The sequence below is a fragment of the Hordeum vulgare genome, chromosome 7H (genome assembly GCF_904849725.1).
Source record: "Hordeum vulgare subsp. vulgare chromosome 7H, MorexV3_pseudomolecules_assembly, whole genome shotgun sequence".
Classification (NCBI taxonomy): Eukaryota; Viridiplantae; Streptophyta; class Magnoliopsida; order Poales; family Poaceae; genus Hordeum; species Hordeum vulgare.
The window spans coordinates 347944041-347957000 of NC_058524.1; the positions used below are offsets into that span (position 1 = coordinate 347944041).

The 12960-nt window shown below is 46.7% G+C and overlaps 1 protein-coding gene across 1 annotated transcript; it reads left to right on the plus strand.

The window, feature by feature from the left end:
- The first annotated feature begins 5734 nt into the window (after positions 1-5734).
- On the plus strand, positions 5735-8432 carry LOC123411606 (phenolic glucoside malonyltransferase 1-like). Its single transcript, XM_045104571.1, has 2 exons — positions 5735-7215; positions 7592-8432. The coding sequence occupies exons 1-2, from the start codon at positions 6532-6534 to the stop codon at positions 8267-8269; spliced, it is 1362 nt and encodes a 453-aa protein (XP_044960506.1). The 5' UTR covers positions 5735-6531; the 3' UTR covers positions 8270-8432.
- Positions 8433-12960: the final 4528 nt, after the last annotated feature.

The window sequence follows — 12960 nt, forward strand, 5'->3', positions numbered from 1 at the left end:
GGGCGCAAGTGCGGGGTGAGAAGGGGGCGAATGGCCTCCTCGGTACCCCCGCACCCCATTTAAACCCCATGATGGATCGTGGGGAGGGGATCCGCTACGCACAGGAACCACCATCCCCGATTATTACGGGGACATTACGACTCCCGAAACCCAACCGTCGTGGAGTAAATCCGCAGAGGATCCTCCGCGCGGGGGCCGAGGGGCGTCGTGGCGGGACCCAGGGCTCTGGCCCAGTCCCGTCATCTTAACAATCCATCATCACGTCAGGTCGGGGCCTGGCACGTGGTGCAATCTGCGTGACTTACGACGAAGCCGAGGCGTCTCTTGGAAGCCAGTCGGCTTCCAAGCCCGCGTCTCCTACCACACGCGGCGGCAGGAATTCAGCTGCAAACAACTCAAGCCGGCGAGGCCACCCGCTCCAAGGCGGCGGGCCTCCCCTGCTTCGGGGACTACTATCGAGGGGATAACCCCGGGGTAGGCTCATCGAGCCTACTCCTTTGCCTTCTACCATGAAGGAACATCATGAATCATTCTACAAAGCCCAAGTCCCCCTGGCCGGCTAGGGAGCACCTGCCGGCTGGGGGCAAGACGGCCAACTCTGTGGCCGACCAGGAAGCTCCTGCTGGCTAAAGGCGAGACGGTTACTTGTCTGTGGCCGTCTAGGCCAAGCCAGCCGGCTAGAGGCGAGGCGGCCGTACCCAGGCCGACTAGTTAAGCAACTAGCCGGCTAGGGGGCTCAAGTCACATCATACCGTAGGTCATGACGAGACCCTATGGTTAAAGGTGGCTACGCATCAGCCAAGGTACTAGATTGGGGTGCTCGGCAGGTACAGCGTCGGCGGCCAAGCCGCTGACCTACTCCGGCTTTGATCCATCATCCTGCACAGTGTCGTCCCGTCAAACTCCCACTCCGTTACTGCACTCGGTGTGGGAACAGTGGAGACGGCCGTACTGGCGGCCCATGACAAATCTCGCAAGACGACGTCGGACGTACTACACGTGTCATGCGTCAACCTTACGCGAGAGCCTTACTCGCTATCCAGCGGGTCCCACAGCTAGACGGGACCTCACAGCCGGCGGCCCCCTCCAACAACAAGACTAGACCCCCGTGGGCCCCCTGGCCAGCCGGCGAGGCTGCTAGCTGGGTCCCACTTCTGTACTTTTATCCTTCTTGTAGGTCGGTGGGTTCGTCTACAAAACCACGGCCCCCTTCCATGCAGAGGGTCGGACAACTCAGCACACACACACACAATACAGGAGAGGTAGACGCGAGCCGGCTGCTCTTTCTTCCTCCTCCACAAAACAGCTCTAGGAGCACATTGTAGCTTCATCGATACATTATACACTCTGAAAGGATTAGGGGTGTTATCTCTACGGAGAGCCCTAAACATGGGTACATCGTGTGTTCCATGCTTGTACCATCCTCGTCCCCAGCGCCCTCCGGTGTCACTTTGGTTCCCACCATCTTTAGCCTACACATGGCTTATGTTGTGAGTAAATGCCGACAGATCAGCTGGGGCGAGTCCAACAAGGGGCAGGTGCACAGCGGCCAGGGCGGCGCCCCTGGTCGTCCGACGGTGATGCGTGCCCCCATGGGTGTCGGGAACTAGCTGGTTATCTGGTGATGGTGGGCATGGCAGAGGCCGCGGATCTGGATCCCACCCACATCTGTGGTTGATTTTCAGGTAGATGTTCGGTGACGTGATGAGGGCTCTGGTGTGCGAATCGAGGATCTCCACCAGAGTACCGACGACGGCATACGTCTTTACGACGAGTCTTCGCACGGTTCCATCTAGTAGCGAGATCGGGACAATGCGACTTTCGATGAATATAGCGTCGGATTGCGATTTTGGTGGACGGTGGTGGCACTTCTAACGTCGTTTCCTTGTCGAGGCATTATCGTTGCACGTCACGTCAATTCGGTCGGTATGTTCAGGGGGAAATCGTAGATCTAGGCCTACCGGATCGGACAATGATGATGCCTTCGGTGTTGTTCTCCCTCGTGAGGGCATCATTTTGGAGTAAGTGTTGTCCGGAGGGGATAAGAAAAGGAGCGGTGTTACATCTACCGGAAGGCCGACGCCGGATCTCGGCGGCATGGTGCTATGAATGTTCGACGACGAGCACTTGTTGATGGATACATGTAGGATGGTGGTGTTGCCTAACGTTGTGGTGGCATCGACGGCAGGCCTCGCAAGGTCGATGCGTTAGTGCCAGCTCTAGAGATGGGTCGGTGGAAGACGGCGACGGCGGTCTCTGCGAGTGCGTCGGACCGATGTGTGCCTAGTCCTAGCATTGCGACTTGGTTGGGGCCTCCGGCTTTAGATGTTAGGCTTTGAACTGATGTCTGTTTGGTATTTGACTTGGACTATCGGCACCGCCTTTATAAGTGAATAGGAATAGCGATCGATGTTGTTAAGATCATGACTTCAGATTGCCTCATGTATTAATTTATAAGATTTTTATGAATAATATATACTATATACTAAACCGGGAAGGGTTTGGGTTTTCTGGTTTTTTTGACTTTTTTTTATGTCTACTGTTCGTATATACACGGCAACGTCGACGTTAGTGAATAGGGCCCGTGAATTGTAAACAGTGACAGCAAGCAGTAAACACTTTAATTTTTTTTCATCGTTTACTGTTTGTATATACACGTCGCTGTACGTGAACAGTGCGCTAAACAGTAACAGTTATCCCGTGCGCACGAAACGTCGTATGCAGTGTGCTTCCGAACAGGAAACAGTTATCCCCTAAACATTTTAAAAAAATCACCGTCGAAAAAATATGCAAGTTTTTTTAAAAGGGATATATTTTACACACCATTTCTCTGCCCCTCCCCTCCCTCCACCTGACTTTTTACAGGTTTGTGCAGTAGTAAGATATTTGTGACGTCGCTATAACAATTCTACAATTTAAGAGGTATTTTTATTCACTATCTCCTCTAATTAAATTGTTTTGCGGTTTGTTGGTTGCCTGCCTTTTGTTTTTGACCAAAATTCTGTAACTTTTTAGAATTGTGTTATCTGCGCCAAATTAACCACTTCTTTCTGAACTATAGATTCTACTATGATTATTTTTTATTATCATATTAAAATACTTTTTAGTTCTATTTGAATCATGATATCATCACCATATGTACTAGACATGCAAGATTATTTCTCTCACTACTACTATTACAACCCCTTCATTCTGTCAAACAGTGAAGAAACACCGATTGTTATTGTGAATAGGTTGTTGGAGTCTATCTTTGGCAGATGTATCCTACAAACCAGCATCCGATCAGCTACAGACAGCAGAGGGATAAGGTATATGTTTCTACTACTAAATAGTTAGATTTCTCACAAGACTTTTTATATACTAAACACATATTTGAACCTCCACTACAGAATTTTTTTGTCCCGAGTTGTGCATGAAAGATTTAGTCCATCCCATTGTTGTTTTCGACCTGAAACTGAATCTGCACTACTCCTTACTAATAGCAACTTTTGAACACCAACTTTACATCGCCGAGATGGTCCTTTCGACAGAGTTTACTCGCTCTTCTGCTGCACACTTTATTGAGTTCATGGAATTAGTTTTGCACAAGTATGTCTCATGTGATTTATGGTGATGATTTTCATATATATATATAACAATTTTTGCACATCATGGTCCCTTGCTGATTTATGTTTATGTTTCCAGATCATATTATATCAAGTAGACTATTTTTAGCTTGACATTGTTAGTAGATACTACTACTACTACTTGGTCCAATTCTTCTTTGTCATGTAGTTAGTTGCGATTTCATGGAACTGACGGAACATTATGGACACGAGCAATGGTCCATCATATGATTCTCTGATGGACGTGGGAAGCGCTTTATTTCATGGTTTGGAGCGTCAAGAATTTTGGAAGAATCACAAGGTTGTCTTCATGGTTTGGGACCTGAATTTTTTTTTAAGGATCACAAGGTAGTCTTCAGTTCAGTTTGTTCATTAGTTGGAGTTGTTCTCTTTTGTCATTAAACAAAATAGCGTTCTTTCTATTCAATGAAACTTGGAACATAGAAGAGTACATTTTTTTTCTGTTTTCCCCTCTTTCTATCCTTCAAGATAATGAATAGTGTGATCTGAAACTCTTGGATTTGTTCTGGCATGGAGAGTTGAGAGTTAGGAGAAGCAGGATCATCTATGGTAGGTGTATAGCATACAAGTGACACTTCCTTTGTGAAAATTTTAATTGTGTTGTTTTCCTTCTAAAATTAGTTCAGATACAATGGTGCCCCAAACTCCCATGGTCGTAAAGCGCATACTCTAATGTACTACAAGAATAGCTACTAGCAGTTCTGTTAATTAGGCTGAGCTAGATGACTTAATAGCATTTGCCACTCATTAGCTTAATGAGAAATTTAATCATTTATGTCAATGTATGTTCTTAACACAGAAACATGCGTTCGTGTGGGTATTTCTGTTACCAAGTTGAGAATAGCTCAGTGTTATATCACCACTAACGTACTTTAATTTCCTCTCGAATTGTAGCCATCTTTAGACTAAAGCAATAGATTGTACTATACACTGTCAAAGAGCAGAGAAAATGAATATAAGTGCAATAATGCATCCGCTCAATAAGATCCGTTTCACTTGGTGTGAAATTTCTTCTTCCACAGTACATGTACACAGACTTGAGGCATGGAAAGCTTAACATGTCTGAAATCTGAAGTAGATTCAGATCTGGTCAGCAGTCGGTCCAACGCCTCAAATTCTATCTAAAACAGTTGGCTCCATCATTGCAAACCAGTATGCATGCATGGGCCAATTAATTAGGAATAAACACTTCAGGCAATGAAATCCAGGATAACATATGCATGCATGCTTCTGTCTGTACACGAACTGCAGTTTAATTTCATATTAAGTTTGCTTATTCTTTGCAGACCAGGTCGCTGCTTCCGTAATCAACTACCAGTACTTCCATAGCTTGCATGCCAAGTACTAAACTCTTACTAAGAAGCTGCAAACAATTTTATGGGATTGTACAAACAACTTCTCAACAAGAACCACACCAGTAAAAGATAAGTCCAATTGACCATGTATAAGGACTGTATAATGTGGTTGAAATGACACCAGCATGGACGGGCAGAATAAATTGTTCTAAAAATTTATGATTGCTTATATAAGGATATAATCATAGGTTAATTACAGGTTTAGACTATTGCATCTATCGTCTTTCCTTGTTACTGTTTTTGTTTGACTTGATGCTCATTGTTCTATTATCACTAATTCTAGCACTATAGTTCAAAGAGCAGATTCTTTTTTCTCTTCAAGAAGTATAGTATGCTGGAGTTTGAATTCGCATGCTAAGATGAAGGAAATGATTGGTGCTGCCATATGTGGAGAATTTACTTGGTTACCATTATATGAAAGAATAGCACCATCCTTTTTTCCTTTTTGTCAAATGCTGAATTCGCACACAGTTTTTCACTACTCTTTTTCATAAAGCAAAAGACCAAAAAAGTTCTTAACTTCCTCTCTCCTTTAATAACTTAACTGAACATTAGAAGTTTATTTTTCTTAGGAAAAGTATAAAATAGGTGTCAGGGTTCAGAAAACTGCTTGGTTTTCTAGAACCATACCAACACTGGTTTTAAATTATTTGATAAAAACAAACTCCATGAACAATAAATATCATGGAAAAATATTTTCTTTTCGGGTTCTTGTCCAGATAGAAACCAGTCAAATTCTGATTTTCTTAAATTTTTATGGTATTGTTAAAAACATCAAAACAATAGACGCTCCTGATGTTAAACTGATAATAAATACCAATGACTAAGTACTTATCCGGAACATAAACGAGGCCTGCCACGCATTTTCGACGCTAGTTAATAATATGACAGCATGCATGGCGGAGATATAAAGATCTATTGTCACATTACAAGAGAGAGATGTTGGAGTATTCTTTGTCGTGTCTCGATGGCTGAGGTGATCTCTGACCGAAGCACCGCATCAGTCACCCATCTCTGACCGAAGTATAGGCGCGCAGACACACACATTTGTCCGCCGCAGGATCCAGCCACGTTAGCTGTCGTTTTTACCCTCCGAAATGAAAATCAATAAAAACAGGCTGTCCCTTTGCAGCCAACCTTGTAGTCTCCGGCGATGAACCAGCTGCGCTGCTAGCTTCCAAGTAGTGAGCAGAGCAAAGCAGAGCTGGATGCGTAGCCTGCCGCCTCGATGAAGATGTATCCATGTACGTACACGTGGACAAAAAGGAACCGGAACCAGAACCAGACGCGCATCTCACTTGAGCTCTGCTTTGGTAACTTGCGTGCTTCTTTGTGCGTACATCCACCAACGCAGCATATATATTGGACACCGGCAGTTGCTGCACAAGGCCATATCAGTTTTGTTCTGACCGTAGTAGCTCCAGCTTCCATCTTCCTGCGTGCGCAACAAGACGTCCACCACCGTTGTCGCTTCGTTTAATTGAGCTGGACGCAATTGGAAACCCTATAATCTCTCCGGCGAACAACCATATTAGTAGCGGTCGATCGGGATGGGCGAGGCAAGCTCCGACGCCGCCACCAAGGCTACGGCCGTGCGGGCTGTCACCGTCTCCCGGGTTGCGCCGTCGGTGCACGGCGTGGAACGCGTGAAACTTTCCTTCTTCGATTCGCCGTGGGTCGTGCTGCCGCCGATCCAGCGGGTGTTCCTGTACGAGCTTGGGGATGCCGACGGCTTCCCGGCGGTGGTGAACCGGCTCAAGCGGGCTCTCTCGGACACGCTGGCGCATTACCTGCCCCTGGCGGGGATGCTTGAGTACGCGGTGGATACCGGGGACGCCTTCGTGGACTGCACCAACGCGGGGGTCGCCTTCCTGGAGGCCGAGGGCGATATGGATGTGCCGCGTCTAGCCGGCGACGAGGCGCACGACATCCTGGCATTCCTGAACCTGGTTCCGGAGCTGGATGCCCGGGTGCTCCCGGCGCCCGTGCTGTCAGTACAGGCCACTCGTCTAGGCGGCGGCCTGGCGGTGGGCCTGTCCGTGCACCACGCAGTCGCGGACGGACGCGCCGTGTGGCGATTCATGGAGGCCTGGTCTTCCGCCTCCCGCGAGGGCTCCCCAGTCACCAAGGTCCTCGGCCCGCCACACTATGGCCGGGAGGTCATCCCGCACCCCCCCAACGGTGACGAGCTCGCCCGCGAGATGCTCAAGACAGTCGCGCCCAATCTCCCTGTGGTAAATTCTTCTCTTTCTGTGAGAGTTATTATTTTTCAGTGAATAAATGTATGTAAATCAATAGACACACATGCACGCACAGTACTTGTAGCTTCCTGTACGTTGGTAGCTTTGTCAACTTTTGCTTGCTACGTCAACTAAGGTGTAGTTGGTTCGTCGGTTGCACCATGCTAACCGTATGCATGTCGCCTCCAAGATAGATGACACTGCATTGCACGTATCAATTTCAGTTCCATGAACGTGCAGACTGCATAGTCGTGGGCAAGGAAGCAATGCCATGAACGAATGAGCTTATCCATCGTGAATTCGTCGCCATCGCGCCTTGTGATTTACCAGAAACAAGAGACATTAAGATAGAGTACATCGATCCTCGCAGGTGAGGGGGCAGTACGACTTCAGCCAGAGGTTCCTCCGGGCGCGCCGGACCTTCTACCTCGGCATCGACGACATCCGGTCGCTCAGGCGGCGGATCGACGACCTCGCCTCGGCCGACTCTGCTGCCGACGCGCCCAAGCCGAAACCAGTGTCGACGTTCGTGGCTCTGGCGGCACTGAGCTGGACGGCGTTTGTCCGTTCCAAAGGGCTAGGTACAGGGGACGACACGTACCTCATGTTCCTCGCCGACCTGCGCTCCCGCCTCGACCCGCCTGTCAGCGAGGCCTACCTCGGCAACTGCGTGCGCGCGTGCCTCGCGACCTGCGCCGACGCGGCGGACCTCCTCGGCCAGTCGGGCATCCTCCGCGCGGCGCGGGCTGTGCAGGCGGCGGTGGCGGAGATGGAGGCGGCGCCGCTGTCCGGGACGGACAAGGGGTGGATGCAAATGCTGATGCGGCTGCCGTTTCAGCGGATGACCAACGTGGCGGCGAGCCCTCGGTTCCGGGCATACGACGCGGCTGACTTCGGGTTTGGGAAGCCCGCGCGCGTGGAGCTGGTGTCCATGAACCACGACGGCGAGATGGTGCTAGTCGGCGGCCGGACCCACGGCGAGGTGCAAGCCTCCGTGTCGATCGACCCGGCGCACATGGACGCATTCAAGGCCTGCATCCTCGGCTAGACAAACCCAAAAGATTGAGACAGATAATTAGCTTGTAGCCACGTATGCCGTCGAAATTGCATAGATCCAATAATACAAACTACTACTCTTCTGTAAACTAATATTAGAGTGTTTAAATTACTAAAATATTATTCTAAATGCTCTTATATTGGTTTAAGGTGAAGTACAAGTGTAGCATACAATCATCATGCACCAATTCTGTTTCCATTCCTATAATCATCCATCGTTTGCCTTCATTTTCACTTTTTCGATGTCAGAGGAAAGTAACCGGATCATTTCCTGGATCTGGCAATAATACGAGTGAACCAGCTAGTAGTCGACTCCTACAATTTTGCTCCTACAATTTTCTTGGTCCATTTTTTTTTTAAATCATACCCTCTTTATTGATTGGCTACAACTGTAGCATCAGATAATATGAGAGGAATAACACCTACTAGGGGTGCATACAATCAAACTTCTGGAGAGGTGAATCTTGCTAGTGTAGCTAACTCATGGGCTACTTTATTATTCTTTCTAAACCAATGTACAAAGACAATATGATTGAAATTTAAAGATAGAAAATAAGAATCATCCAAAATTGCGCTGCCACCGAAGATGAATATCCTTAATTTCATACGTCGGAAGGATTGTTTCTTTATTTTTTTTGTCCATCAATTAATTTTGTATGTCCTCCTTTGTTTTTCGTATGGTGTTGCATTGCACACGAGTCAAAAAATAAACTATCATGGAAAATCAGAGTGCCGACGAAAACACACGCCCACGCAAAACAACTGAACTAGCTGATGCTGCTATGCAAAACAAAGGAAGGCAAACCCCTATTTGTGAAGAGAGTTTCCTTCAAAAAGATTGTGTGTCGCCCCAAGAATGTAGCGTTGTCCCTGTGGGCTTCTTGACCATGCGTATTCGACAGAGGTTGAGCATCTATAGACGGAACTTGTAATTTTTGGTCATCAAACGCACGTAGACGCGTCCATGCGTGTACGCTGACCCTCACCGAGCGCGTCTTATTTATTGTTTTTCACATCGTCTTTTATATTCAAAACCATAAAACTACACAAATATATACGCCGCTACGTGAACTAGATCAAACACGCAGTTTTTTTAGAAACGAGCCATATTGCCTGGCTTTAACAAACTCAAGCCCTTATGAGTTTACAAAAGGTTTACGAGCCATAGATACAACCAAAAATAAATAGGTTCGATACAGACCACAAGGGCCGAAACAATTCTCTATAATGGCCTCACCTCGGCGCTGTTGGTGAGCGTGAATGCGTCGAAGGGTCTTCGCATGGTGGCGAATCTTGATTCATAGCTCCTAAAGAATAGATGCCTTTGATGTCTTGCTCAGGGGCTTCCATAGCTGTAAGGAAATGGTCATTTGTACACGATCCCAGTCGCTTGTTTAACAAAGACTCCTTTCATAAGGGCTTTGTTACGAATGCTCCACAAAGACCATGCAAGAGCAGCAAAAACCAACCAAACTATCTTTCTAGGAGATCCCGACAGCCTAGAGGAAAACGTATGGAAGTCCACCACCAACGCAGGCACCTAGCTACAACCGGTGGTGTCTCTCACACATCCCCAAAGGAATTTAGCACATACATATCGAAAGAAAATGTGATTAGTATTGTTTCCAGTTGGTCGCATAAAGGGCATAAACCACTATCAGGGTCGTGTCGTTTTTGAACCTCAACACCTCTGGTTAATCTATCACGAACTACCTACACAAGAAGATTTTAGTTTTGGTGGGGATACGTGATTTCTAAAAATCCATTGCGTGAAATGGAGCTGCATCTGCGTGAAGGGCCTTATACAAGGACTTGATAGAAAACTTGCCTGATGGTTCTAATTTCCATCGAAGAGTAGAGATTTTCGGACGGAGTAGAATTTTGAAGAAGATCCACAAATCGGTTCCGTTCTAAGGTATCCATAGGGCCTAGAGTTCTCCGAAATTGAGGACACCATTGTCCGTTTCTCCAGCTGGTAGCGACCAACGCATTTGGTTCCCTAGCAATGGCAAACAACCGGGGAGACTCTTCCACTAGCGAGACTAGCCCAACCACACATCTAAATAGAACGTCGTTGCTCGACATCACCAATTGTGTGAACTGCGCCAACTTGTAGCAAGTGTTTGATCTTCATAACTGATTTCTAGAATTTTGAGCCATTGAGGCCGTTGGCCGTGGACAAGGGGGTGCTTCGCACGTATTTTATTCTAATGACATCTAGCAACAACCCTCCTTCTCTTTTTAAGATTTTCCCACACCCACTTGGCCATGATACATCAATCATGTGCTTTGCGTTCAAAATTCTAAGCCCCCTCCTCGATAGGGGCACAGATCGTGCTCCAATGAACCATATGGTAGTTCTCCTTTCCTCTTTCTTTACCACAAAAGAAGCAAGACTTGACAATATCAAATTTGGCTTGCACACCATCTTGAAGGAGGAAGATGCCCATAATAAACATGGATAGACTCGATAGACACGAGTTCACCAAAATCAAGTGACCACCGCTAGACTATTTTCGGCCTATCCATGGGTCAACTCTCCTAGCTACCCTGTCCGTAAGGAATAGAAAGTCCTCAATAGTAAGATGCTTATGTGTGAGCGGCATTCCAAGATACTTGAGAGGTAAGATTCCTAGCCGACAATTCTTGATGTGAGCCACCCTTAGAAACTCTTCAAAACTACCCTTAGGAACAAAAGCTTCGCTCTTGTCAAAGTTTATTTTCATGCCCGACATCGATTTGAAACACATTAGCAGGAACTTCAGGTTCACCAGACTAACTGGATCATTCTTAATGATGATCAAGGTAACATCCGCTTATTGGAGGTGTGTGATGACACATGCACATATCTCTAGAAAGATACCCTGGTAGTGGCCACCCTCTTAGCACCGTCTAAGATGATTGCTAGGGCATCAACTACAACATTAATAATAGAGGGGATACGGGGTCTCCTTGTGTGGCCCACTAGAGTTTCTAAAGAAAGGTCTAGGTTCCCCAATAATATTAATATTCGTTTTCCGTCCCCGGACCATCTGCATAATCAACCTAATCCATAGCAGGGAGAAACCTTTCCAGCGCAAAACTCCCTTGAGAAAGTCCCAATTAACTGAGTCATACGCTTTCTCGAAGTCAAGCTTAAGAATAAAATAGCTCTCATTTGATTGGGATGCCGAATAAAGGATTTGATGGAGCAGCGAGATACCTTCAAGGATGCTCCTCCCTTGAATGAACATGGACTAACACACGATGATGACTCTATTATCCACGAGGGACAGCCATGTAGCAAAGGCCTTACCATGAGTCTAAAGCTAACATTAATTAGGGCAATCAGGAAAAAAATGCTTAATAAGGTCCGCCCCTCGTACCTTATGAAGTAATGTTTTAATAGCGTAACTGGACCACTTTATACCGATCTTTCCTTTCGTAAACTCGTCTAGCAACCCAAACGTTTGTGGATCCACTATGGTCCAAAATTTCTCGTAGAAGAAACTAGAAAAATATCTGTTCCGGAGGCCATATTGGTGAGACTGGAGGCAAGGGCCTACTCTAACTCTTGTGGAGAAAATAGCACTGTAAGCTAGTTATTCTCGTCCTACAAACCCGCCCTGCGATCCCCAAGCATTACTAGCTAGGTCGGCCCCACCACACTCCCCTGATGCTGGTAACTACCAGTATAAGTCATAATATGACTATGAAGCTCGTTCAATTCAATAATAATATTCGCGCCGCCCTGCAGGGTAGTGACCGTACATCTTTTCCGCCTACCATTTGCAATGTCGTGAAAATACATGTGTTTAGGCCGCCCTTCAGAACATTAGTTTGTGAGCCTATTTGTCTCCAATACAACTCCTCACAAAGATGGATAAACGGCATGTCATCCTCACGGCTATACCTTAGAGCGCAATCATCATAAGACAGATCCTTCCCTTCAGCCATTAGGTCTACAACTTGTATTTGGATCAGGAAGTTGTTTACCGGGACTTAAGTCCCCCTCCAATATTATCCCCCACCCTCGAAGATGCTTCCACATCTTTGTGATGCAATGTTTCCACTGATCCATGGCATCCGTGAGCGGCCCATGTCGGTGAGGGGGTGGCGGCACTCCTGCATCCACTTGGCCTGAACCAAATATGCAAAGCCTGGATATTCCAGCCACCGACCTTAAAATAAAACTGTGATCGCTGTGGATGTCGGGCCTCTCCTGAGTCCAAAACCAAAGGCAGTGATCTGACCCTAGTCAGGTTAAGGCGCGAAGAGAGCACAATGGAAATTTTGTGTTCCCAGTTGGTTGTCATAAATACTCGATCGAGCACGTAAGGAGTTGGTTTATCTGTTTGTCGGTCCATATGAATCTAGCGCCAACCCTATCAAGTTCCATCAACTCCAACTCTTCCACCCAATAATTTAAAATATACACCATTCATTGGCAAATAATGTGGTGATTCTTGTACTTGTTTTCCATTGCTCGAGTCAGGTTGAAGTCACCCCGACAACAACCACATGGTCAGCGTTGGAGATATCAGAATACAACTCATCTAGAAATGCCAATGAATTTGAGTGATCAGTGGGACCATAAACTAGCATCAATTCCCACCTCAAGTGATTATTGCACCGAGTCAATTGGGTGCTAACAAAGAATTGGCGAATCATCGAACTATGGACCTCAAAAGAATCACCGTGAGT

Excerpts from the sequence above, each read along its gene's own strand:
- LOC123411606 (XM_045104571.1), top strand. The coding sequence starts at position 6,532 with ATGGGCGAGGCAAGCTCCGACGCCGCCACCAAGGCTACGGCCGTGCGG. Across the intron at positions 7,216-7,591 it reads TCGCGCCCAATCTCCCTGTG|GTGAGGGGGCAGTACGACTT; the intron begins GTAAATTCTTCT and ends CGATCCTCGCAG.